Source organism: Heterodontus francisci, chromosome 6 (assembly GCF_036365525.1).
Source record: "Heterodontus francisci isolate sHetFra1 chromosome 6, sHetFra1.hap1, whole genome shotgun sequence".
Classification (NCBI taxonomy): Eukaryota; Metazoa; Chordata; class Chondrichthyes; order Heterodontiformes; family Heterodontidae; genus Heterodontus; species Heterodontus francisci.
The window spans coordinates 110,937,606-110,963,474 of NC_090376.1; the positions used below are offsets into that span (position 1 = coordinate 110,937,606).

Here is a 25,869-nt window from a genome sequence, read left to right on the forward strand (position 1 = left end):
ATTTACTGTCTTGGCTTACACAGGAAGCAATGGTCACTTGTATGAAGTGCTGAAGGGCTGTCAGTGCTTGTGTCTTAAGGCAGCATAAAGACTTGAGTGCCAGAAAAAGAGAACAGCAAATTGGACTAAAATATTGATCTGATCTCAATCATGTCAGCAACCACAATTTTTTTTTTTGATTTGGTGGAAAAGGGCCCTTCAAAAAGTTCATGGCTGATCACTTTACCAGAAAGTTCCACCTTGATGGTGTGTACTCTTTATTAACCAATTATTTGTTAGAAAATAGGAAGTATCATCATTTGAATAGAAATGACCATTCTTTTGAAAATTGGTTCCTACCTTCAAATGGATAATGGGAAACAGTCACAGTGCAGAAAAGTAACTATTTCAGATCAGTAAAGGTTTAGAAAATATAGATTAGGATTAAAGTAGGATTAAAGATTAACAATAATCCAGGTGCTCCGGTTTCCTCCCACAGCCAAAAGACTTGCAGGTTGATAGGTAAATTGGCCATTATAAATTACCCCTAGTATAGGTAGGTGGTAGGGAAATATAGGGACAGATGAGGATGCGGTAGGAATATGGGATTAGTGTAGGATTAGTATAAATGGTTGGTTAATGGTCGGCACAGACTCGGTGGGCCGAAGGGCCTGTTTCAGTGCTGTATCTCTAAATCTAAATCAAATCAAATAAAAAATCAGGACAGAGTGAGAGCAAAGAGAGTGAGCCTGAGTCATAAAAATGCGAGAAATTAACAGATTTAAGTGGGACAGAGAGTCAGTAAGAGCAGAGAGAGCAAGCTTGAGGCCAAAGGCAGAGTCAGTGCCCAAGCTGAATGTGAAACACTGTGAAAGAAATTCAAAAATGATGTTACTGGCAAGGAGGGAGCAGATTGATGGGTCACGGAGCATGGAAGAGGAGCTCTGAGAGTGAGTAAATCAACTCAGCAAACAATAAATAATTTATCTTTTAAGAAAAGCAGACTAGCTAATTTTAATTCAGGCCATCAATAAACAAATGAAAAAGACTAGAGATAGCAAGACAAACTATGTGTTGGAATTGTAGTATGTGGGAGTTACTGGACAATGGAACTGTCCCGGATTCCCACATCTACAGGAAATGCCTTCAGTCACTCTGGCTCAGAGTCATTGAGCTGTAGTGCAAGTAAGAGACACTCTGAAACATAAGAGGGGAAGGAATTTCTGGATAGTTTTATCCAGAGCACAGTTACACTCCTAAGCAAAGCATAGGTTCAGGAAGGGGAAGATATGACTTACAAAGCTCGATCGGGTTGATGCACGAAGGATGTTTCCTCTGGCTGGAGGGTCTAGAACCAGGGGACACAGTCTCAGAATAAGAGGTAGGCCATTCAGGACTGAGATGAGGGGAAACTTCTTCACTCAGAGGGTGGTGAATCTTTGGATTTCTGTACCCAAGAGGGCTGTGGAGACTCAATCATTAAGTATGTCAAGACAGAGATCGAGAGATTTCTAGATATTAAAGATATCAAGGGATATGGAGACAGAGCGGGAAAATGGCATTGAGGTAGAAAATTAGACATGATCTAGTTGAATGGCGTAGCAGGCTCAAGGGGCCAGATAGCCTACTCCTGCTCCTATTTCCTATGTTCCTGTGGGATCCTAGTATTGGGAATTTAGAAGTGGTTGAGAAGCAATTCCTACAGACACTGATCCTGTCCAACAGGTACGGTGTACTCACCACCTGTCTGGACAAGGAGAAAGACTGCGGGTGAACTGCCACAATGCAGACCAAGGCACCATGGCTCAGAAAGCTGTCTAAGGCACAGTATGAACAGAATGGAAATGCGATAGTAAAATGGAATTCAACAATTAGATAGATAGTGTACTTTGTAGCCACAAAGGAGAATCCTGATGAGTTGCTGCCTACCCAGTGCCAGAGTAAGGGATATCTCGAGGCAGCTGAGAAGAATTTAGAAAGTGAGTGGGTAAATTCAGTGGTCATGGTCCCTGTCGGAACAAACGCCATATGTATAAAGAGGGAAAAGGTCCTTCTAAGGGAGTATCAGGGTTCAGGAACTAAATTATAAAGCAGGATTTCAAGGGTAATAATTTTTGGATTATTGCCTGAGCCACATGCCATTGGCAGAGACAGACACAACAGATGACTAAAGTGTTACTATGAGAAAGAGGATTTCTTCATCATGGGGCACTGGCACCAATACTGTGACAGGAAGGAGCAGTACCTAATTGCCAGGTTCCAATCTGAACATGAATGTGACCGAGGCTTTAAACTAATCAGGTGAAGGCAGAGATCAACAAGAAATGAAACAAGCCTAAATATAAACAAAAACAGGAAAGAGAGCATAGGATAGACTAAACTAAGGAAAGATTTAAATGGCCAGGGAATAAACAGAGTTAGAGAACAGGTTTGTAAAAAGATGGTTAAGATAAAGTGAGATGAACCGCTATGGAAATTCAGTTGAACTGTCTGTAGAGAAATGCACACAGTGGCTTTAATAAAATAAGGGAACTGGAAGCAATAATATGTTGCGAGATATTGTTGGGATTACCAAGGCATAGCTGCTGAAAAATCAGGACTGGGAATTAAACATTGCAAGGTTTAACATATTTAGAAAAGATAGAAAGGGAAAAAGGAGGTGGAATAGAGATAATATTATGGCAGTGGAAAAAAAATGCACAGCCATCAGTAAGAGAGAAATGAAATTCACGTGGCGGGTGATAAAAGATAATAAAGGATTAATCACATGCCAACTCATGAATTTAACACAAGTGACGTTATTTCTAAGTAAAATTAAACCTCACTCGCAATCTCACAAGAGGGCTCTGAAATCTCAGGATGTTTCACAGACATTTAAAACGTACCTTTCGAGGTTGCTACATCCTGCTCCTCCCCCAGATGGATCATGAAGATGGAGTCCCAGATTATCAGTGGCACTAGGTATGAGTTCAGCTAAAAGGCATAAGTATAGACTTGGTGTATCAGACTGAGCCTCTGTCCTGCGCAGGGTGTTTAGTGCCAGCTCCCATTGTTGTAATGTAACCAGCAGTGGGATGAATATGGCGGCCGCAGGGTCACATTCTCAGTGAGTACTGTCCAAGGCATCATTGACCAGGGGTACACGTTAAAGCTGTACCAATTGTTAAATCCTTGATCGATTTGACTGATTCTAACACAATCTGTGCACCTTTACACCGGGTTACAATTGAAATGAAAACAATGCGATAGCTACTTACTTCGCATTTTCCAGTAATTTTCTCTCAGTCGGGTTGATATTTGCATAGGGCACCAGACAAGACCGGTTTGCTAACTATCTGTCTGCCTATCAGCAACTTGGTTATAGGCAGTAGCTCTGCAAGGCCCTGAAGCTGCACGCTGGCTTTTATTTATATTGCGCTCAGCCCTGGATCACACATTTCCTTTGCCTCATTATGACTCAGACAAGACAGTGCATGGAAATTCATTTAAAAAGCCACAGCTTTGAAGCATCGCCAAGGGACTGCCTCTTACAAAACAACACAGCATTTTTAGAGAGACGGTAAAGCACGATTGCTACAGGCACAGCACACACTAATTAAATAAACAATTGTAGCATTACAATTACTGAATAGTTTATAAACTTTCCAATACCCACTTTTGCACAAAATATGCATAACATGACAGGCCATGTTACATTCAAGTTAAGTAAAAGCATATATAATAGAAGATATTTTATGGTATAGATTGATTTACAATCCGTTCTTTATGATGAAGTTCAATTAATTTGACTCCATTTCTATCTACAACTTACACAGAAACACAGAATTGTTACAGTGCAGAAGAAGGAGGCCATTCAACCGATCGTGCCCACACTGGCTCTCCGATAAAGCAATTCACTCAGTTCCATTCCCCCGCCTTTTCCCCATAACCCTGCATGCTCTTTCTTTTCATATAACTGTAAATCCCTTTTGAATGCTTCAGTTGAACCTGCCTCCACCACACTCTCAGGCAGTGCATTCCAGACCAAAACTACTTGCTGCGTGAAAAAGTTTTTCCTCATGTCACTTTTGCTTCTTTTACCAAATACTTTAAATCTGTACCCTTTCATTCTCGATCCTTTCATGAGTGGGAACGGTTTCTCTCTATCTACTCTGTCCAACCTGCTCATGATTTTGAATACCTCTATCAAATCACCTCTCAGCCTTCTCTTCACCAAGGAAAACAGTCCTAACTTCTCCAATCTATCTTCATAACTGTAGTTCCTCATCCCTGGAACCATTCTTGTGAATCTTTTCTGTACTCTCTCAAATACCCTCATGTCTTTCCTAAAGTGCAGAGCCTAGAACTGGACGCAATACTCCAGTGAGACCGAACAAGTCTTATACAAGTTCAACATAACTTCCTTGCTCTTGTACTCTATGCCCCTATTAATAAAGCCCAGGATACTGTATGCTTTATTAACCACGTTCTCAACCTGTCTCTCCATGTTCTTCCTACCAAAATGAATCACTTCACATATTTCTGCATTGAACTTCATCTGCCACTTGTCTGCCCATTCCTTCAACTTGCCTATGTCGTTTTGGAGTTCTACATGATCATCCTCACAGTTCACAATGCTTCCAAGTTTCGTAACAACTGCAAACTTTGAAATTGTGCCCTGTACACCAAGGTCTAGATCATTAATATATATCAGGAAAAGCAAGGGTCTCAACACTGATCCCTGGGGAACTCCACTACAAAACTTCCTCCAGCCCGAAAAACACCCATTAACCACTACTCTTTGTTTCCTGTCATTCAGCCAATTTCGTATTCATGTTGCGACTGTCCCTTTTATTCCATGAACTATAAGTTTTCTCAAGTCTGTTGTGTGGCACGGTATCAAACGCCTTTTGAAATTCCATGTACACCACATCAACAGCATTGCCCTCATCAACCCTCTGTTACCTTCTCAAAAACTCCAGCAAGTTAGTTAAACATGATTTTCCCTTAAGAAATCCCTACTGGCTTTCCTTAATTAACCTGCATTTCTCCATGTGACTATTAATTTTGTCGCAAATTATTTTTTCTCGAAGGTCCCCCACCACCGAAGTTAAACTGACTGATCTGTAGTTGCTGGGCTTATCTTTACACCCTTTTTTGAACAAGGATGTAACAATTGCAATTCTCCAGTCCTCTAGCACGACCCCCAAGTCTAAGGAAGACTGAAAAATTATGACCTGTGCCTCCGCAATTTCCACCCTCACTTCCCTCAGTGTCCTTGGCTGCATCTCATACAGTCCTGAAGTTTTATCCACTTTAAATACAGACAGCCTATCTAATACGTCACCTTTATCAATTTTAAACCCTTCTAGTGTCTGAATTACCTCCTCTTTCACTATTTCCTTGGTTGCATCTTCTTCCTTGGTAAAGACAGATGCAAAGTATTCATTTAATACCTCAGCTACGTCCTCTGCCTCCATGTGTAAATCCCCTTTCTGGTCCCTAATCAGCCCCACTCCTCCTTTTACCACCCTTTTACTATTTGTACACCTATAGAAAACTTTGGGATTTCCTTTAGTGCTAGCTGCTAGTCTCTTTTCATGAGCTCTGTTTGCTTCTCTTATTTGCTTTTTCACTTCCACTCTGGACCTTCTATATTCCACTGGTTCTCAGTAGTATTTTCTACCTGGCATCTGTCAAGCATATTTTTTCTTCTTTATCTTAATCTCTACCTCTTTTGTCATCCAGGGAGCTCTGGATTTGTTTGCCCTACCTTTCCTCTTTGAGGGAACTTGGCTGTGCCCGAACTATTTGTTTTTTGAAGGTAGCCCATTGTTCAGCCACTGGTTTTCCTGCCAACTTTCACTCCAATTTATTCACCCCAGCTCCATTCCTACCCCATTGAAGTTGGCTTCCCCCAGTTAATTATTCTTACTCTGGATTGTACTTTGTCCTTTTCCATAGTTAGCCTAAACAATGATTACTATCCCCTAAATGTTCTCCTTTTGATAATTGATCCACTTGGCCCACCTCATTCCCAAGAATGAAGTCTAGCAGTGCCTCCTTTCTCATTGGACTAGCAACATACTGCTGCAGAAAGTTTCCTGAGCACACTCCAGGAACTCTTGCCCCTCTGTCCTTTACACTACTACTATCCCAGTCTATGTTTGGATCATTAAAGTCCCCCATTATAACTACCCTATAATTTTTGCACCTCTCTGTAATTTCCTTGCAAATCTTTTCCTCCACATCCTTCCCACTGGACAACACAGACCAATGTAACTGAACCTATTTTGTTCCTTAGCTCTAACCAAATTGATTCTGTCCTCGGCCCCTCTGGGACATCCTTTTTCTCTAGCACTGCAATGCTCTCCTTAATCAATACTGCCACCCCTCCCCCTTTTTCTCCTTTCCTATCTTTCCTGAACACCTTGTATCCAGGAATATTTAACACCCAGTCCTGCGCTCCTTTGAGTGAGGTCTCTTTTATAGCCACAACATCATATTTCCACATGGCAATCTGCACCTGTGCCTCACCAATCTTATTAACCACACTGTGTATTCACATACATGCACATTAACCCTGACTCAGACTTTATTACTTTCTCTCTTTCTCTGACCCCACCTAATAACTTACTATTCCCTACTCTGGTGCTATCAATCTCTCTCAGTATTCTATGCACCTTGGTGTTCCTCTCTGATATTTCCTCCTGGTTCCCATACCCCTGACAAGTTACCAGTTTTGCTTCCCTCCAATCTGAGCCCCCTCTCAGGTTCCCATACCCCTGACAATCTAGTTTAAACCCACCCCAACAGCACAAGCAAATATCCTTGCGAGGATATTCGTCCCAGTCCTTCTAAGATGCAACCTGTCTATCTTGTATAAGTCCCACCTGCCCAAGAACTGGTACCAATGCCTCAGAAATCTGAGACCCTCCCTCCTACACCAGTTCTCCAGCCATGTGTTCAATGGCTCAAGTCTTCTATTCCTATGCTCACTTGCACGTGTGACTGGGAGTAATCCTGAGATTACTGCTTTTGAGGTCCTGCTTTTTAATCTCCTTCCTAACTCCCTAAAATCTGATCCCCCCTTCCTACCTATGTCATTGGTGCCAACGTGGACCATGACCTCTGGCTATTCACTCTCCCCAGAAGAATGTCCTGTAGCTACTCCATGACATCCTTGACCCCGGCAGCAGGCAGGCAATTTGCCATCCTGGAATCACATCAATGGTGCAGAACCACCTGTCTGTTCCCCTAACTAATGAATCCCCTATCACTACTGCTCTTCCACTCTTCTTCCTCCCCTCCTGTGCAGCTTAGCCACCTGCAGTGCCACAATCTTGGCTGTGACTGCACTCCTCTGAGGAACCGTCACTCTCACCAGTATCCCAAATGGGAAATCGATTAGCAAGCGAGATCGTCTCAGGGGATTCCTGCACTACCTTCCTGGTTCTCTTAGACTGCCTGGTGGTCACCCATTCCCTATCTGCCTGCATGCTCTTAACCTGTGGTGCGACCACCTCTCTAAACATGCTATCCACATGGATCTCTGCCTTGCGGATGCACCACAGTGACTCCAGTCGCAGCTCGAGTTCCGAAACCCGGAGCTCAAGCTTGTGCAGCTGGTGACACTTCCTGCAGAAGTGTTTGCCTAGGACACATGGTGCATCCATGACTTCCCACATGCCATAGGCTGTACATTCCACTCAGCCAAGCTGCCCTGCCATACCTTAACTTTACAGAGTATAAGTAAATAACTTACCAGTTACTCACCAACCAGCTCCTTCCACTGCACCAAAGCAAGAACCAAATACTGGAGGATGAAAAAAGTCAAAAAAAAGGGAGCGCCTCCCGCCTCCCGCCTCCCGCCTCCCGCCTCCCGCCTCCCGCCTCCCGCCTCCCGCCTCCTGCCCCCTTCACCAAACTCAAAGCTCCACACTCTGCTTGCAATCTACATACCGTTTGCTGGCTGCACCCAGACCTCTGTATTTATACCCTTTGAAGCTGCAACTGCACCATCCAGATTGGACTGGTCAGCTACTTAACTAATCAGCTACTCTGCAGTAGAGCCTGTTAATCCCTAACTAAGACTGGAAGAAACTACTTTACATTCTTAACTCTACTTTATCTAGAGGGTAAATCCCAGTTAAAGGCTAACTGCAGACCAGATTTTTAGAAAGATATTGACACTTAAAATCCCTACTCACCAAACTCATATCTCTACACTCTGCTTGCCATCTGCACTCCATTTCTCAGTTAAAATACTGAATATGGTTTTCTGAGCAAAATATTCAGGGGCTGAATGTTATGAGCCCCTCGCGTTGGGGGTCGTGGCGGGGGGCCTGTAAAATTCTCCCAGGAGCGGACCGCCTCAACCCCCGACGTTGAGCCCGCCCCGCTGTATATTACTGGCAGCAGGGGGACCTCAGTGCGGCCCCTCCTCCCCCCGCCGCCAAGCGGCGGGGCCTTCATCTAAATATTAAAATGAGCAATAATGAAATTCAAATTTACTCACCTGCTGACGGCAGCCGTCCCACCCCGATATTATGTTACACCTGACGCAAACCGTGCACCTTTGGAGCCCTGTTAGAGTTCCGAGGCGAGACGCTGATGAGGAGGGGGGAGGAATCAAATTATCAGGGCAGGAGGGGTGGGGAAGAGGGGAAAACACTTTCTATTGGCTGTGGGGATGGTGGGAAGGGGTTGAAGGGCAAATGTGAGAAGGTTGGGGGGGACAGTTCGGTTCGTTAATAAAATAACTTTTCGGAAGAAAGGGCAATGAAAAGACTATTGTGGGGATTGGGAAAGGGCCTCCATCTTCTAATTATTTGTTAAAAACAAATTAAATGTAATATGCATTTAAAAATATAACATTTTTGCTAATGGCTTGAAGCCCTTTAAAAATGGCGCCGACGACATCAGGGGCGGCTGCTTCGCCCCCTCTATTTAAGTGAGCCCCCGTGCTTAATATCATGGGGGCTCGGCGGCGGCACTTCCGTGTCGGAAGGCCGCTGCTTTCACAGCGCATCACCGCAGAGCGCGGCACGCTGATAAAATTCAGCCGAAGGAAACTAATTATGTAACTGTCCAGGTGATTAAATGATGAAGCATAGCCATGTCTATCTGCTTATACTGCTTTCTGTTACTAGGATGGTTTATGTTTGAAAAGAAGAGCAACTCATGATTGTTATGTCAAATCTCTTGATTTTTAAGATTTTGGCTGGAATTTTGCCATGGGCGGATGGGAGCCGGTCTCCAACGTAAATGTCGGTGCCGAACCCGCTTCCGCCCAGCCTGGGGATCCGTCCCGTATTTTACGGATCCCCAGGCTTTAATTGGCCCGAGGCGGGACTTCCACCCACTTCCACCTTCAATATGCACCACTGCTGGGACTGCAGCCCAGCTGACCGAGGAGCATACCAAGGAACCGGTACTGAAGGTAAGTTTGGGTTGCCTCGCCATGGGAATTGGTCATGCCCTGGTGAGGCTAGGGTTGCCGTTTGTGGGGAGGGGGCGTCTTGGATCACGGGGTTGGGTTGGGAGGCGGGGGCGGCCCTCAATCGGGTGCCCAATTGCCAGGGCCCGCCCTCCCGGGGTGCAGAAAGGCCGGCAGCTGTAGCTGGGCGGCCTTTCATGTCCCCGGCACACCCGCTTGCCAAGGGTAAAATACCCATGGAGGCAGGCAAGGGCCCTTAAGTAGCCGCTAAGTGGCCACTTAAGGGTCTTGATTGGCCTCGGGCGGGTGGGTGGGCCTCTTCTTACCCCACGCCGGACCTCCGTAAACTTGGTCAGAGGCGGAATCGGGGCGGTTAGGCCTCCCGGAGCCTGCCGCTCAATTTTAAGCCACCCGCACACCACCAACCGACCCGCTGGGACAGCGTAAAAGTCCGGCCTTTGTGTCTGGATCTATGAGATGGTGGGGTTGGCATGTCTGATGGGTGTAGTTTACAGACCACTTTATAGTGGAAGGGAGGTGGAAGAAGAAATAAGTAAACAAATTATGAAAATAAGTAAAAAACATAGAATATCATCCATGGGTGATTTCAATTACCGAAAATTATTTGGTCACAAGAGGGAGCTAAAGTGGATTCTACAATGTGTACAAGACTCTTTTCCAACCCAGTATTAAGAAGGTCAATAAGGGAGGATTCACTATTGGATAAAATAATGGGGAATAAACCAGAGCAGACAAGTAATTTAAAAGTAAGCGAGCATCTAGGCAATAGGGACCATAATTCAATATGCTTTAAGATAATAATTGAGAAGAGCATAAGCATGGCAAAGAACAGAATAATAGATTGGAGAAAGCTGATTTTGAGAGTGTGAGAATAAGATTTTGGAAAATAAAATGGACAACTTTGGGGAACTGATTTAAAACAGCAGTGGGATACATTTAAAATGGGGTTCGGCAGAGTCCAGGAAAAATATGTTCTGCTAGAAAACAAGAACAAACTAAACACAAATGAGATGTCATGGATGAATAAAGACATAAGGAAAAATTGAGGAAAGAGACATACACTTAATACATTCACAGCACGGGAGAGCATGACAAGGGAGAATAGGAAGCGATTAGAAGAGAAGTTAAAAGAAAACAATTAGGCAAAGAAGAACTTTGAAATTAAATTAACGAGGAACATAAAACAAAATAGTAAAATATTCTATAGGCACATAAGTTTTAGAAAATAGGAAAGTCGGGGTGGGGATAGGGCCACTTGGGATGGACAGGAAAAAATCACAGGCAGCGATAGCAAAACAGAAGAACTATTAAATAATTATTTACCAGGGATATGGATCAGGTAGATATGGTATCAGAAGATGAGATTAGGTATTAGAGAACCACATTTAAAATAAAAGGAGGAGAAATATTAAATAAACAAATCAAACTCAAACAGCTGAATTTAGTGTGGCCATTTGAAGCAGGAATGGTGGTGTGGGGAGACAGAGAATCGTGTCAGAAGCATCCTCCAGGAAATCCGATGTTGCAACATCAGTAGCATGCAGGAAAGCACCAAGGCGAAATCGCCGCCCCGACGTGACAGGAATGTGTTTTAAATTGCTAAGCACTTATCTTTAATACTTTTGCATCTAATTCATTGCGATTCAATGGGGGGCTTGGGATTAAGTGGACAGCGGGTGGCAATCAAATGCTTTCGGAGTTCTGATAATTAAAAGCTGGTAGCATCGAGGTGAGGCTTCAGGGACAGGGAGGCAGCCATGTCCAGCACTGTATAGGGAAAGAGGGTGGTGCATAGGCCATTGTCGGCCTGCACTGCTGTGTGCTCTGCAAGGGGGGGGGTTGGGTACTCTGGTACTCTGCAAGGAGGGTGCTTGCGTTTGGGTGGCTGTATCGGGTGACCAAACTGTTGGGTGAGATGTTTGGTTGCCCATACTGCAGGATCAGAGGATCGGTTATCAGCAAGGCTGGTCACTGAGGGCCATCAGCAAGTCTGCCAGGAGAAGTAGTAACAGCTCAGTTGTCAAGGCAGGGTTGCCTCTGCATTGACAGTGCTCTGTAGGCATACTGGTCACCTGGCATGGGTCTCATACACGCTGTCTTTTTTCAGCCCCATAGCATGGTGCAGCACCTCCAATGGAGTGAGGGCCAAGTGCAGCTGTGCCTGCCCGTGAAGCTCCATGATGAGAGCTGAAGCAGCTGGCCATGCTAGGAAGGGCCCACCTTTGCCAGAGAGAGTATCGGACTCGAATCAGCTACCTGCAAATGTCCGAGCGGCATTTTCAGCGAAGATTATGCCTCCCCAGGGCGGCGGTCACCAACCTATGTGCCCTGCTGCAGGGTGAGTTGCGACCTGTGGGATTTGGAGGTCACTCTATGCCAGTGGCCCTGAAGATCACAATGGCACTCAACCTTTCCTTGTCTGGATTATTCCAAGGATCCACAGGGGGCATGTATGTGGTCTCCTAGGCAGCAACCCATGGTTGCATCAAGGAGTTGACCAACGTTCTGTTCAAGAGGGTCGGTGCATATGTGCACTACTGCACCAACCCTGACAGTCAGACTGAGAGGGCCATTGGTTTTGGGGCCATCATTAGATTTCCCTGACTGCAAGATGTGATACATTGCACACATGTGGCCATCAAGGCTCCAATGGACCAGCCAGCCACCTTCATCAATAGGAAGTGCTTCCATTCAATCAACGTTCAACTGATCTGCGACTACCAAAAGCATTTCCTGCAGGTGTGTGCCCGCTTAATGCCTACATACTTCCACAGTCCCAGGTGCCACAGCTTTTCAGGCCACCCGCTTGCCTTCAGGGATGGATTCTCGATTAGGGCTACCCATTGACGATATGGCTACTGAAGCCTGTGAAGAACCCAAATAATGCAGCAGAGGAGAGGTACAACACTTGCCACGGCTCCACCAAGCAGGCAATTGGGCTGCTGAAGATGAAATGTCGCTGCCTAGATTGATCTGGCGGATCCCTACGTAATGCCCCATCGAGGGTTGCACATATTGTGGTGGTCTGCTGTGCTCTGCCTTGCATGGCGATGGCACGACTGAGTGACACTCCTCCGCTGATGAGGAGGATGCGGAGGAGGGAGATGAGCGAGCAGCACTGGATGTTGAAGCCCTTGCACTGGTGGCAGCTTGAGTGACGGGCTAAGGAGACAAGAGACAATCTCATACTCACCCGCTTCCAGCCTCCCTGATAGTCTTTCCGAGAAAAAAACACCTCAATGCATGTAGTCTGCTGTCTCCTTTCTAATTGTGTTCCATGCCTAGCACACAGCTGAACCACATGCTAGTGCCCATGGAGATCATATTCAAACGAGGGCTGTACCTACATTGGCATTCCACTAAGGGTGAAGTGTGAACTCAGCAGCTCACAATTAAGTCATGATAGAAGAATCACTTTTACACTATGAGGATTAATGGATTGAGCAAAAGAACTTTATACAATGCAGCACATGTCAAATTTCAAACACCCTGAACCCCCAAGTGTGTTTAGGTGCTTTTCCTTATATGTTTATGAGTTCTTCTATGAGGTGTGAACCCGTCGCTAACAGCTGGGCTGGAGACAGACTGCTGATCAGGCTGCCCCTTGGCCTGCAATGACTTTGGCTGCTGTCCTCTGGCTTCCTGAGGCCTGGAGGCCTGGGCTGCTTGAGGGTTTCCTGCACTGGCGCAGGATTCTCCTCAGGTGTCACGGCTGCTTGAGCTGGGCTCACTGGCAGAGGGGCTGAGGAGCCGGTGTCCACAATCAGAGGGCCCTGTGGGGAACTCCCAGCTGTGGAGGTAACCTCTCCTCTTCCCTTTCAAGGCTTACGTGAATCTCCCTGCTTACTAGAGAAGGACGAGGATCTGGAGAAGACTCCAGGTGCCTCATCCTTCTCTTGCCTTGTCACTGCTGTGTCGAGCTCATGGCCAAGGTGATGGTGTGCAGGTCTGTGCGCATTTGTGGGATCTGGCTCTCCACAAGGGTCGTCAACCACTGGATGGAGGAAATCATGCGCTAATATGGCTGAGACGTTGCAGCACTCATGCCATGAATGGACTCCTCCATTGTCCGCTCATGAATGCGCATGGCCTCTGGCATCTCCACCAGATGTTACTTTAACTCTCTTTGCAGCTCCAGCAAGCCCTGTGCTGTCAATGTCAGAGGCTCGTCATCAGCCTGGGGCTCAACCTGGCCCTGGCCACCCACAGTCCTCCAACTATTATACCAGGAAAAACTTTCCCATTCACTGATGGTACAAGGATTAGGGACACAGATTGAAGGTTTTGGGCAAGAGATGCAGGGGGAATGCGAAAAAGAACTTTTTTATGCAGAAAGTGGTAATGACTTGGAACTCGCTGCTCACGAGGTTGGTGGAAGCGGAAACAGTCAATGATTTCAAAAGGAAATTGGATGGCCATTTGAAGCAAATTAACTTGCTTGACTGCGGGGATTGAGCAGGGGAGTGGGACTGTCTGGATTGCGCTGTGAAGAGCTGGTATGGATTTGATGGGCTGAATGGCCTCCTTCTATGCCATAAATGACTCTATGAAATTAAGTGTCAATCATTCCAAATCATTCACATTTAGGCATTACTGACATTGCAGATTATTTGGCAACAGTTCTGAAATCATCAGTGTTGGGTAATGTTATGAACGCGACAGGAGCAACGCACTGTCAATTCAGTCCCTTCACTCCACATGTCACAGCATATTATTAAAAGTTTTCCACCCAACTGAAAAACAGCCAGATCAAACACTCTAGTAATCCTTGGAATAAAACAGACCAAACCAGGTGTCTTTAGAAAACAACAACTTAACTGTTAAACAAAACTGAATCATAACACTATTAAGATAAGCCTATGTCGAAAGACCTTATAACTTCTTATTTTAATCTAACTCCCCATTCACTGTGCTGGGGCCTCAACTTTTTACAATTTATATAAATGACTTAGATGAAGGGACTGAAGGTATGGTTGCTAAATTTGCTGATGACATAAAGATAGGTAGGAAAGTAACTTGTGAAGATGACATAAGGAAGCTACAAAGGGATATAGATAGGTTAAGTGAGTGGGCAAAGACCTGGTAAATGGAGTATAATGTGGGAAAATTTGAAATTGTTCACGCTGGCGGGAAGAATAAAAAAGAAGCATATTATCTAAATGGTGAGAGATTGCAGAGCTCTGAGATGCAGAGGGATCTGGGTGTCCTAGTGCATGAATCGCAAAAGTTTAGTATGCAGATACAGCACATAATTAGGAAAGCTAATAGAATGTTATCATTTATCGCAAGGGGAATTGAATGCAAAAGTAGGGAGGTTATGCTTCAGCTATACAGTGCATTAGTTAGACCACATCTGGAGTACTGTGTACAGTACTGGTCTCCTTATTTAAGGAAGGATGTAAATGCGTTGGAGGCAGGACAGAGAAGGTTTACTGGACTAATACCTGGAATGGGCGGGCTGTCGTATGAGGAAAGATTGGACAGGCTAGGCTTGTATCTGCTGGAATTTAGAAGAGTAAGAGGCGACTTGATTGAAACATATAAGATCCTGAGGGGACTTGACAGGATGGATGTGGAAAGGATGTTTCACCTTGTGGCAGAATCTAGAACCAGGGGTCACTGTTTAAAAATAAGGGGTCACCTGTTTAATACAGAGATGAGGAGAATTTTTTTCTCTCAGAGGGTCGTGAGTCTTTGGAATTCTCTTCCTGAACAGACGGTGGAAGCAGAATTTTTGAATATTTTTAAGGCAGTGGTAGATAGATACTTGATAAGCAAGGGGGTGGAAGATTATTGGGGGTACGTGGGAATGTGGAGTTGAGGTTAAAATCAGATCGGCCATGATCTTATAGAATGGCGGAGCAGGCTCGAGGGCCCATTTGGCCAACACCTGCTCCAAATTCGTATGTTCGTATACACTCAAAAATAATAGTGGTTAACCGGTTTCAAAAGTGGTGGTTTTAAAGATTAACTGCTTCTTAAGAATAAATAAACAAGTAAGTCTTTATGGGTTATGTTCCTGATGGATGAGGTATTCTAATATGGAAATAATCAAATGCTACTCGAAGTTTTCACTTGGATTTGATGAAATGGTCTATCTTTGAAAGGCATTCAGACTCTTTGGCTGCAGCAGGCATCAACAGTTCCTTCAGCAATACAAATGGTTTCTTGAAAAAAAAGGCTTTTCTTCTTAAGGCAATTAACTCAGCCCATAGCTCCCTGTAGAATTTTTGCTGAGAGAAAGTGACAGCTTTCTTCTCTTCTGTAGCACGCCTGTTTGGAAAGTCTCTCAAAACTAACTGGTTCAGACCGGTTTTTGCCAGTTTTACATATAGTCAAATTGAAACATTGAACCATGTGACCTCTCTCCTGCTGTCACCTAGGGTAACAAGTGCAGCTGCTGGCATATTGTGCCTTAGAAATTCCAGAACTTTCTCTCCCTTAAAGGTGCACTGTTTTTAACAGAGTCTTAAAGTGTCTTCCAGCACTTTCTGTTTTTAATTTCAGATTTCCAGCATCTGCAGTATTTTGCTTTTATTAAAGGCATACACTGTTTTTAATCCAAGGAGAAAAATAATAGAAGTCCGTGACAGTGGAAGGCAGAGAAAACAAGGGCGAGAAACAAATAGGGCTGTAGTACAAAATAAAGCTAAGATGACGAGCAATGTTAAAAAGACAAGTCGAAAGGCATTGTCTCTTAATGCGCGGAGAATTCGCTATAAGGTAGATGAATTAACAGCGTAAATAGATTTAAACGGTTATGATTTAGTAGCAATTACAGAGACATGGCTGCATGGTGACCAAGGATGGGAACTGAACATCTAGGGGTATTCAGTATTTAGGAAGGACAGGCAAAAAGGGAAAGGAGGAGGGGTAACATTGTTAGTAAAGGAGGAAATCAATGCAATAGTGAGGAAGGATATTGGCTTGGAAATCATGATGTGGAATCTGTATGGGTGGAGTTAAGAAACACCAAGAGGCAGAAAACATTGGTGGGGGTTGTCTATAGGCCCCCAAAAAGTAGTGGAGATGTAAGGGATGCATTAAACAGGAAATTAGAGATGCATGCAATAAGGGTACAACTGTAATCATGGGTGACTTTAATCTACATATAGATTGGTGAAACCAAATTAGCAATAATACTGTGGAGGAGGATTTCCTGAAGTGTGTATGTGATGTTTTCTTACGTTGAGAAACCAACTAGAGAACAGATTATCCTAGACTGGGTATTGTGCAATGAGAAAGGATTAATTAACAATCTTGTTGTGTGGGGTCCCTTGGGGAGGAGCGACCAGAACATGATAGAATTCTTCATTAAGATGGAGAGTGAAGTAGTTGAATCTGAAACTAGGGTCCTGAATCTAAATAAAGGAAACTATGAAGGAATGAGGTGCGAGTTGGCCATGGTAGATTGGAGAACTTTACTAAGAGGGTTGACAGTGGATAGGCAATGGAAAATATTTAAAGAACGTGTGCATGGATTACAACAATCATTCATTCCTGTCTGGCGCAAAAATAAAACCGGAAAGGTGGCTCAACCGTGGCTTATAAAAGAAATTCGGGATAGTATTAGATCCAAAGAAGAGACATATAAAATTGCCAGAAAAAGCAGCAAGTCTGAGGATTGGGAGCAGTTTAGAATTCAGCAAAGGAGGACAAAGAGGTTGATTAAGCGAGGGAAAATAGAGTATGAGAGTAAACTTATAGGGAACATAAAAACTGATTGTAAAAGCTTCTATAAATATGTGAAGAGAAAAAGATTAGTGAAGACAAATGTAGGTCCCTTACAGCCAGAAACAGGGGAAATTATAATGGGGAACAAAGAAATGGCAGAACAATTAAACACATACTTTGGTTCTGTCTTCACAAAGGAGGAGACAAATAACCTCCCAGAAATGTTAGGGAACCAAGGGTCTAATGAGAGGGAGGAACTGAAGGAAATCCATATCAGTAAAAAAAATAATGCTAGGGAAATTAATGGGATTAAAGGCTGACAAATCCCCAGGGCCTGATAATCTACATCCCAGAGTACTAAAGGAAGTGGCCCTGGAAATAGTGAATGCATTGGTAGTCATCTTCCAAAATTCAATACACTCTGGAGCAGTTCCTACAGATTGGAGGGTGGCAAATGTAACCCCAGTCTTTAAAAAAGGAGGGAGAGAAAAAACAGGGAACTACAGACCTGTGAGCCTTACATCAGTACTGGGGAAAATGCTAGAGTCTATTAAAAAGGATGTGGTAGCAGAACACCTGAAAAGCATAAATGGGATTGGGCAAAGTCAGCATGGGTTTACGAAAGGGAAATCATGCTTAACAAACCTACTGGAGTTTTTTGAGGATGTGACTAGTAGAATAGATAAGTGGATGTGGTGTATTTGAATTTTCAGAAAGCTTTTGATAAGGTCCCACATAAGAGGTTAGTGTGCAAAATTAAAGCACATGGGATTGGGGGCAATATACTGGCATGGATTGAGAATTGGTTGACAGACAGGAAACAGAGAGTAGGAATAAATGGCTCTTTATCCAGGTGGCAGGCAGTGACCAGTGAGGTACAACAGGGATCAGTGCTTGTGCCCCAGCTATTCACAATATATATTAATGACTTGGTGAGGGAACTAAATGTAAAATTCCCAAGTTTGCAGATGACACAAAGCTGGGGGGGAAAGTGAGCTGTGAGGAGGATGCAAAGAGACTCCAATGTGATTTCTACAAGTTGGGTGAGTGGGAAAATGCATGGCAGATGCAGTATAATGTGGATAAATGTGAGGTTATCCACTTTGGTTGTAAAAACAGAAAAGCAGATTATCTGAATGGTGATTGATTGGAAAAGGGGGAGGTGCAACGAGACCTTGTACACCACTTGCTGAAAGCAAGCATTGAGGTGCAGAAAGCAATTAGGAAGGCAAATGGTATGTTGGTCTTCATTGCAAGAGGATTTGAGTATAGGAGTAAGGATGTCTTACTGCAATTATGCAGGGCCTTGGTGAGACCACATCTGGAGTATTGTGTGCAGTTTTGGTCTCCTTATCTGAGAAAGGATGTTCCTGACATGAAGGGAGTGCAAAGAAGATTTACTAGGCTGATTCCTGGGATAGCAGGATTGACGGATGAGGAGAGATTAGGTCGACTAAGCCTATATTCACTAGAGTTTAGAAACCTATAAAATTCTAACAGGACTAGACAGGCTAGATGCAAGGAGGATGTTCCCTATGGCTGGGGAGTCAAGAACCAGGGGTCACAGTTTCAGGATACGGGGTATGCCATTTAGAACCGAGATGAGGAGCAATTTCTTCACTCAGAGGGTGGTGAACCTGTGGAATTCTCTACTGCAGAAGGCAGTGGAGGCCAAATCATTAAATATATTCAAGAAGGATGTTTCTATGTTTAAACATGTCTACCAGCAATGCCACCAGTTGTGTTGTTGTTTCCTGTCACACATGTACATGAATGTGCATGTATGTGATAATCTAAGCCTTAAGCAATTGTAAGTAAAATGGCATTTTTCCCAAGGAAGATCTGATTTTAGTCAACTTATTTCCTTTGTGGCCCAGTCCTTGGCATTCTCCTCACAATAATTATATGCCCATGTGTTGCATTTAGATAAGACTCTCTAATTATCTGTTTGGTTTTCATACTTTGCTGATTAACGTATTCATTTTGTTACTGTTACAGCTACACATGTCATGTGCTAGTGGCTACAAGGATGTCTCCACTCTACTCCTGGAGAACAGAGCTGACCCTGATGTTCCTGATAACTGCTACTGGACACCGCTTCACCTCGCTGCAAAATATGGACAGGTAAATAAAGGTCTTAGCTCTGTCTTATTTCACTGTCTCACAAGATCAAAGGTTGACTAATGGGTATTTGTGACTGTTTTTACCAAATCAAATGGGAAAAAGTCTGAAGTATTATAGCTTTAGGGAAAACAAATAAATGTTCACAGTCTCTTGATCATCAGCAAAATAGCTCACATTTTTATTGCTGCAGAGCAAGATTTTTAGGGAAACAGCCACAATAAATATACCAGCTGCATAGCTACAATCTTTTGTGAAGTTCATTCATTTTTAATCATGATTAAATACAATTAGTCCCACTCCCCTACTCTTTCCTTGTCGCCCCGCAATTTTTGTTTTCTTTTCAAGTATATATCCAATCCCCTTTTGAAAGTTATTACTACTAACAATAATGCCTTTAATGTAATAAAGTGTTCCATGGCACTCAATAGGAATGCAATCAGCTTTAAAAATTAACACTGAACCCAAGAAACAGACATTAGGACAGGTGACTAAATGCTTGGTCAAAGAGCTAGGTTTGAAGCAGCATCTTAAATGAGGAGAGAGAGGTGAAAAATTAAAAAGGTTTGGGGAGGGAATTCCAGATGACTGAAGCACGGCTGCTAATGGTGGTGCAAAGGATGTGGGGGATGCACAAGAGGAGAGAGTTGGAGGATTGCAGAGTTCTTGGAAGGGTGTAGGGCGAGAGGAGGTAACAGATATAGGGAGGGGTGAAACCATGGAAAGATTTGAACATGAGGCTGAAAATTTAACAATCAAGGCATTGATAGACCAGGAGCCAATATAGAGCAGTTGCACATGGTTGATGAATGAACAGGACCTGGTGTGAGTCAGGATATGGGCATGAGATTTTGGATGAGCTCAGTTTATGGAGGTGGAAGTTGAGACACCTGATAGAAGAGCATTGAAATAGTCAAGTCTGGGAGAGTAGAAAAAGCAGAAGCAGATGGACTGAGGCAGTGGCAGAAAGGGGAGATATTATCATTGAATCTGATTCCAACACCCTTTCAGGTAGTGCATTCCAGATCATAACTCCTGCAGTAATGTCTTCGGACTGAGGTAATCGACCTCCAACCACAACCATCTTCTTTTGTGATGGGTATGACTCCAACCACTGGAGAGTCTTCCCCTGATCCCCACTGATTTCACTTTCATTAAGGGTCTGCACTAGATCAAATGGCGCCTTAATGTCAAGAGCAGTCACTCTCACCTTGCCCGTGGAATTCAGCTCTTGTGTCCATGTTTTGACCAAGGCTGCAATGAGGTCTGAAGCCAAGTAATCCTGGCGGAAACCAAAGTGAGCAATAGTGAGTAGGTCATTGGTGAGTAAGTACCACTTGACAGAACTATTAACTTCTAACAGAATAATAACTAATGGGTAATCTGCAGTACTTCCATTGATTGACTTGTTCAAAGAGGTTCTTCCATTCCGCCATGTGGTTTTCTCTAGTTTTTTATACTTCTTAGCCTCTTCCTGTAAAGTTGCCAGACCAACTTCAATTAAGTCTCAATGGACTGGTGTCTAATTTTACCATGTGTTTTCTATATTAGAATCTTAAGCATCAAGTATTTCTGCAGAGAAAGCAAATGCATAGGATTCTCTGCTGTCTTTTAAACTGCCCTTTTCTACCCATGTTTTCAAACAACTGAGACTCAGTTAATGTCTCATCTGACAATATATTACTCATACTGCGCTGATGTGCTAACCTAGATTCTGCACTCAAATCTTTGGAGTGGGACTTGAAGTCACACGCTTTGACTCAAAGGCGAGAGTGCTACCACTGAATCACAGCTGATACAAAACAAGATTGGAAAGCAGTGGAACAAACTAATAGCTTGCTCTGTTGGGCATAAATGAAGAAAGGTGGGCTTAAAGCCAACAGTGCCACCAGAAATAGCATGCATGCTCCATGACTATGCCCTCATACAAGGAGTGATGTACAATGTCCACGTGGTGCCATTGACTACATCCTGTATTCTTGAGAACTCAGTCACCCCTGTAAAAGCTCTGTGCCCAATCCAGCTTATTTCACCTCCCCCAATGAAAATGATGAACATGTTGCCCCCTGAAACAATCTGTGTGCCATTTGCGAGATATCTTAGAAGGAGTCAGTGACATCAATTCACAATGCTGTGGTTACCTTCACAGCTACAGGAAAATCAGCCCCTCTTGTAGAGGTTATCTACAAAACAGCAGCAATGATTTTCTGGCCCGACAGCCAACTTATGCCAGTCCTCTACAGCAAAGCCCTGTGATTCAGTTGACCCTGTACCCACATTTAAAAGAAGAATGCTGTCTGAGCACCACTTTTTCTTAATAGCATGTGCCAAGTACCCTAAAATATCTGTTGTGGAGGAGCCCACAGTCATACATGACTGCTTAGCTGAACTGCTTGGGTCCTGCTTACTTGAGCTGGTGCTTGTGCTTGCTAAGGAAGGAATGAGAAACTTTAGCGTATTGCGAGGTGCTGGTTTCCTGGGGCTGGATTTTTCCAGCCCATTGGCTACGTGCTGGGAAAATGGTGGGAGAGGAGCAGGAGGGGAGGCCAACATCTTCCTGCTGCCATGCCACATTGCCAGCAATGGGAAACTTGATGGATTGGCTGCCTGCCGGGTGGCCAATTGAGCCACTTAAGTAGCCGTTTAAGGGCCAATTCCCACCTCTGCAGGTATTTTGCCTGCATTGGGAAGGACTGCCACCACGTGGGGAGACCTCCAGGTAAATGCTGGCGGATTCCCAATGGGTTCCAGGGTGGGTGGCCTTCCTTGATGGATGCTCCATGGTCCGCAAAGGGATCCCCGACTTTAATGGCTGCCGTCCTGGCAATGGTTCCACCAGTGCTCCATGAGCATCACACCCCGATCCCAGGCCTGGTTGCCAGTCCCCAGGTTTCTACAGCCTCACTGGCCTGTCTTCGAGGATGCCCCGTCATTGAGGCACTCTCATCCTGAAGTTGTAGCCTCAGTAATGGCCACCGCTAGTGGAGGCACTTTTGCGGCTGGTGAGCTGCCGGCCCTCTGATTGGGCTGGCAACTCTTGGAAATGAGCTGCTATTCTGAATTGTCCGCCACCGGCAGTTTGCCACACAGGGTTCTGCTGCTGGCTAAAGCGGGGTCGGCTCCTGCTTTCAGCCCTGGAGGCGGGGCATTACCATCACTGACACAATTCAGCCCCTGAGCATTATTGGGACCACTGGATTTCACCAAAGATGGAGAAAAGGAGAGAGTATGTGCACAACATTCTCCCAATCTCCTGCTGTAACTAATGGGGGAGGTTGGTGGAAGGTGTGGACAAATGTCATTAATGGACTCTTCTCTGGAAGTTACAGTGGGAAATTGGGATAACCCACTGTGGAAATTCTAGGTTGGAATCACTTAATCCCATTCCCATACTACTGTCCTATTATTTCGCTTTAAAGGTCATGCTTATGTTTAAAGAGTCAGAGTTAGGTAATGCTAATGTTCCATTTCAAATAGCTATATAACCCAAAAAATTCCTTCAAATAACTTCATAACTTTTATTTCACAACAATATTTAACTACAATTTTATTGTATATTCTATGAAATTCATTGATCTGTTGACATTCTTCTCCAAAGCAGGGACTTATTAGACAATAAATTCAATTTTGTAGATTGCGGCGCACACTGTTTTTGTGAGAGGAGATGCAAAAGTGGATGGAGCTATAATCTGTCGCAGTAATAACTTAAATTACATTTGAGTTATTTTAGTTATTTTAGTTATTTCTATTTTGGTGCATTTCAAAAGAAAAATATGCATCCTGGATCCTGTTGTGTTTATGTCCATTGAATGAATGAAAAGACAACTTGTACTTATATAGTCCCTTATCATAAAAAAACCTCAAGGCACATCATAGATAGGCAGATGGAAAACATGTTCTGTGGCAGGAAATCAGGGATTAGGAATCATAACTAACTTCTGATCAAAGAAATTAGTTTTGAAAAGTATTTTTTAAAGGAGAGAGAAGCTGAGAGATTTAGTGGAGAATAAAAAGTAATTAATAGCTTAGAATGATTCAAGTGATAATGAAGGGTGTAAGAAAATATCATAAAGTGTGATGACATAGTTTTGAATGTTTAACAGTTGTCACTTGTTTCCTGAGATAGGACTGCAACATTGAACTCTCTGCCCTGTATCGATATTTTCACTATACATGCTGCAGCAATTAATGGAGTGTTCTTATTCCATTCTCGGTCCATTTATTTTGCTTGCAGTTTGTGTCATGCCCTGCATCATTAGTGAGCATTCAATGAACCAGTAGCCAACATTCCATGGAAAGGGGAAAAAAAGGAAGCTTCAGATACTGAAAGCTAGAAGAATATAGAAAGTGAAGTAGTCAAATTAAAAAGGTAATTAGTAAAGCAAAGAAAGGGTATGAAAAAATATTGGCAAGTAAAATCAAGGAATACTCAAAGATGTTTTATAAATAACTAAAGTGTAAGAGGAAAGAGCCCAAAAAGGGAACTTCTGTGTGGAGGCGTAAGATGCTCGAATGGTTGGTAATGAATACTTTCTGGCTGTCTTCATAAAAGAGGGGGACAACGCAGACATTGTAGTTAAGGAGGAGGAGAGTAAAATATTGGAGGGGATAAACAGAGAGCAAAATACTAATGGTTTTATCATCTTTTAAAATAGATAAATCGTCATACCCAGATAAAATGTCTCCCAGGTCGCTAAGAGAAGCAAGGGAGGAAATAATGGAGGCTCCAAGTATCATTTTCCAATCCTCTCAAGCCACAGGTGTGGTGCTGGAGGACTGGAAAACTAACGTTGTACTGTTGTTTAAAAAGGGAGGAAGGGGTAGAATGAGTAATTACAGGCGAATCAGCCTAACTTGAATGGTAGACAAATTATCAAAAAAAAATTCTGATGACAACTTGAGTTGTTATTTAGAAAGGCAATCAAAGACAGTTATCATGGATTTTCTAAGGGAAGATCATGTCTGACTAACTTGATCGAACTTTTTGAGGCAATAACAAGGAGGGTTGATGAGGGTCGTGAGTTTGATGTAGTCAACATGGATTTCAGCAAGGCTTTTGATAAGGTCCCACATGGCATAATGGTCAGAAAATTAAAAGTCCATGGGATCCAAGGGAAAGTGGCAAGTTAGATCTAAAATAAAAGAAAAATACTGCGGATGTTGGAAATCTGAAATAAAAATAAGAAATGCTGGAAATACTCAGCAGGTCTGGCAGCATCTGTGGAGAGAGAAGCAGAGTTAACGTTTCAGGTCAGTGACCTGAAGAAGGGTCTAAGCATATAATGATTATCCTACAATATAGTGAATCATGGTCACTATGAAATTATTTTCTTTATTTTGTTGATACAGTACTGATAGAGTATTGCATTAATGAAGGTGATGCCTTTTGAATGAAGTGAAACCATCCCTGCTCACACCTGCTGAGGTACACATTATGATACTATGGAACTATTCTAAAAAGACTAGGAGAGATCTCTTGGTGTCCTGGCCAAAATTTATCCCTCAACCAACAACGCCAAAATTACACAGACTATTTGGACATATATATTGCTGTTATTTGTTGGACCTTGCTGTGCTCAATTTAGCTGTTGTGTTTGCCTCCAAAACAGCAGTAATTGCACTTGAAAAGTAATTCATTGGGTGTAAAATACTTTTGAATATTTTGAGGATGTTGAAAGGTGATATATGAAGGCAAGTTCTTTCTTTAATTGATATCTAATCCTGCTAATGAAAACATTTTTTATTAAAATTCAGAGATGCATTTTAATCTTTAGTGGTCCTCGGAGGTATGTGTCATGCCAGGAGTACATATTGGAACTTCCTGATAAAGACCAAAATTTACTTCAGAAACTCCTGAGACACAATGCCCTGGAATTTGCAATCAAAATAATGGTGAGGCTATCAGCACGCATTTAAATGTAGAAATCAGGAAGCTGCTGTTGAGTTGCTCTGCTTCTCTAGATGATGTGCTATACCTTGCTGTATCTTGATGACAGACTTGGCATTGAAACCTATGGAAGGGTGAGAAGTTACGATAATTACATGATAGATACCAAGTAAATTTGCCAGATAAAGTTGGGGCTTGTCCATTCCAGTGTAAGCAAATTTTTAACGCTGTTATAAATCTTAATTATTGCCAAAGAACCACTTTGTTACTGGAAATTAACTTTTGCAAGTGTGAAATTTCATTCCTGCAGATTTTCATTATTGTGTGAGATTTAAAAATAAAAAAGAAATAATTTTCAAAACTTTTTATATTTTTTTTAATCACTCTCTTGTAATCACTTATTTCATTCCCTCTCTTCACTTTGTTTCCTGTACGTGATTTGACATTGAATTAACTATTCTAATTTCACCTCCTGGTTCAGGCACTTTATGCCTCATTAAGAATTCTTCAATCTGATTTGTTGAGATACACAGTTGCTTGCCCTGTTTCACACATGCTGAAATGGATTCTAATCACCAGAAGTCGATGTGCAAAAGCCCATGGAAAGTCACTGACCAAGTGTATGTGGGCCAGTACTGTTCATTCACCGCTGACCACAAAATCCCGGCCAATATTAGTTTAATTTGTTAGCCGTAGTATATTCCAGAAAGAAAAAAATTATCCCTGCCCAACATCTGAAAGTGAAGCATCGTTTAACACGGGTGGGATT

The 25,869-nt window shown here is 43.2% G+C and overlaps 1 protein-coding gene across 3 annotated transcripts in view; it reads left to right on the plus strand.

Moving 5' to 3' along the window:
• Positions 1-25,869, plus strand: part of myo16 (myosin XVI) — an 878,535-nt gene that overhangs the window by 281,933 nt on the left and 570,733 nt on the right. For all 3 annotated transcript variants that reach the window (XM_068034136.1, XM_068034135.1, XM_068034137.1), the window contains one exon: positions 19,091-19,216. In XM_068034136.1, the coding sequence (XP_067890237.1) occupies positions 19,091-19,216 (126 nt within the window). The remainder of the gene's footprint in view (positions 1-19,090; positions 19,217-25,869) is intronic.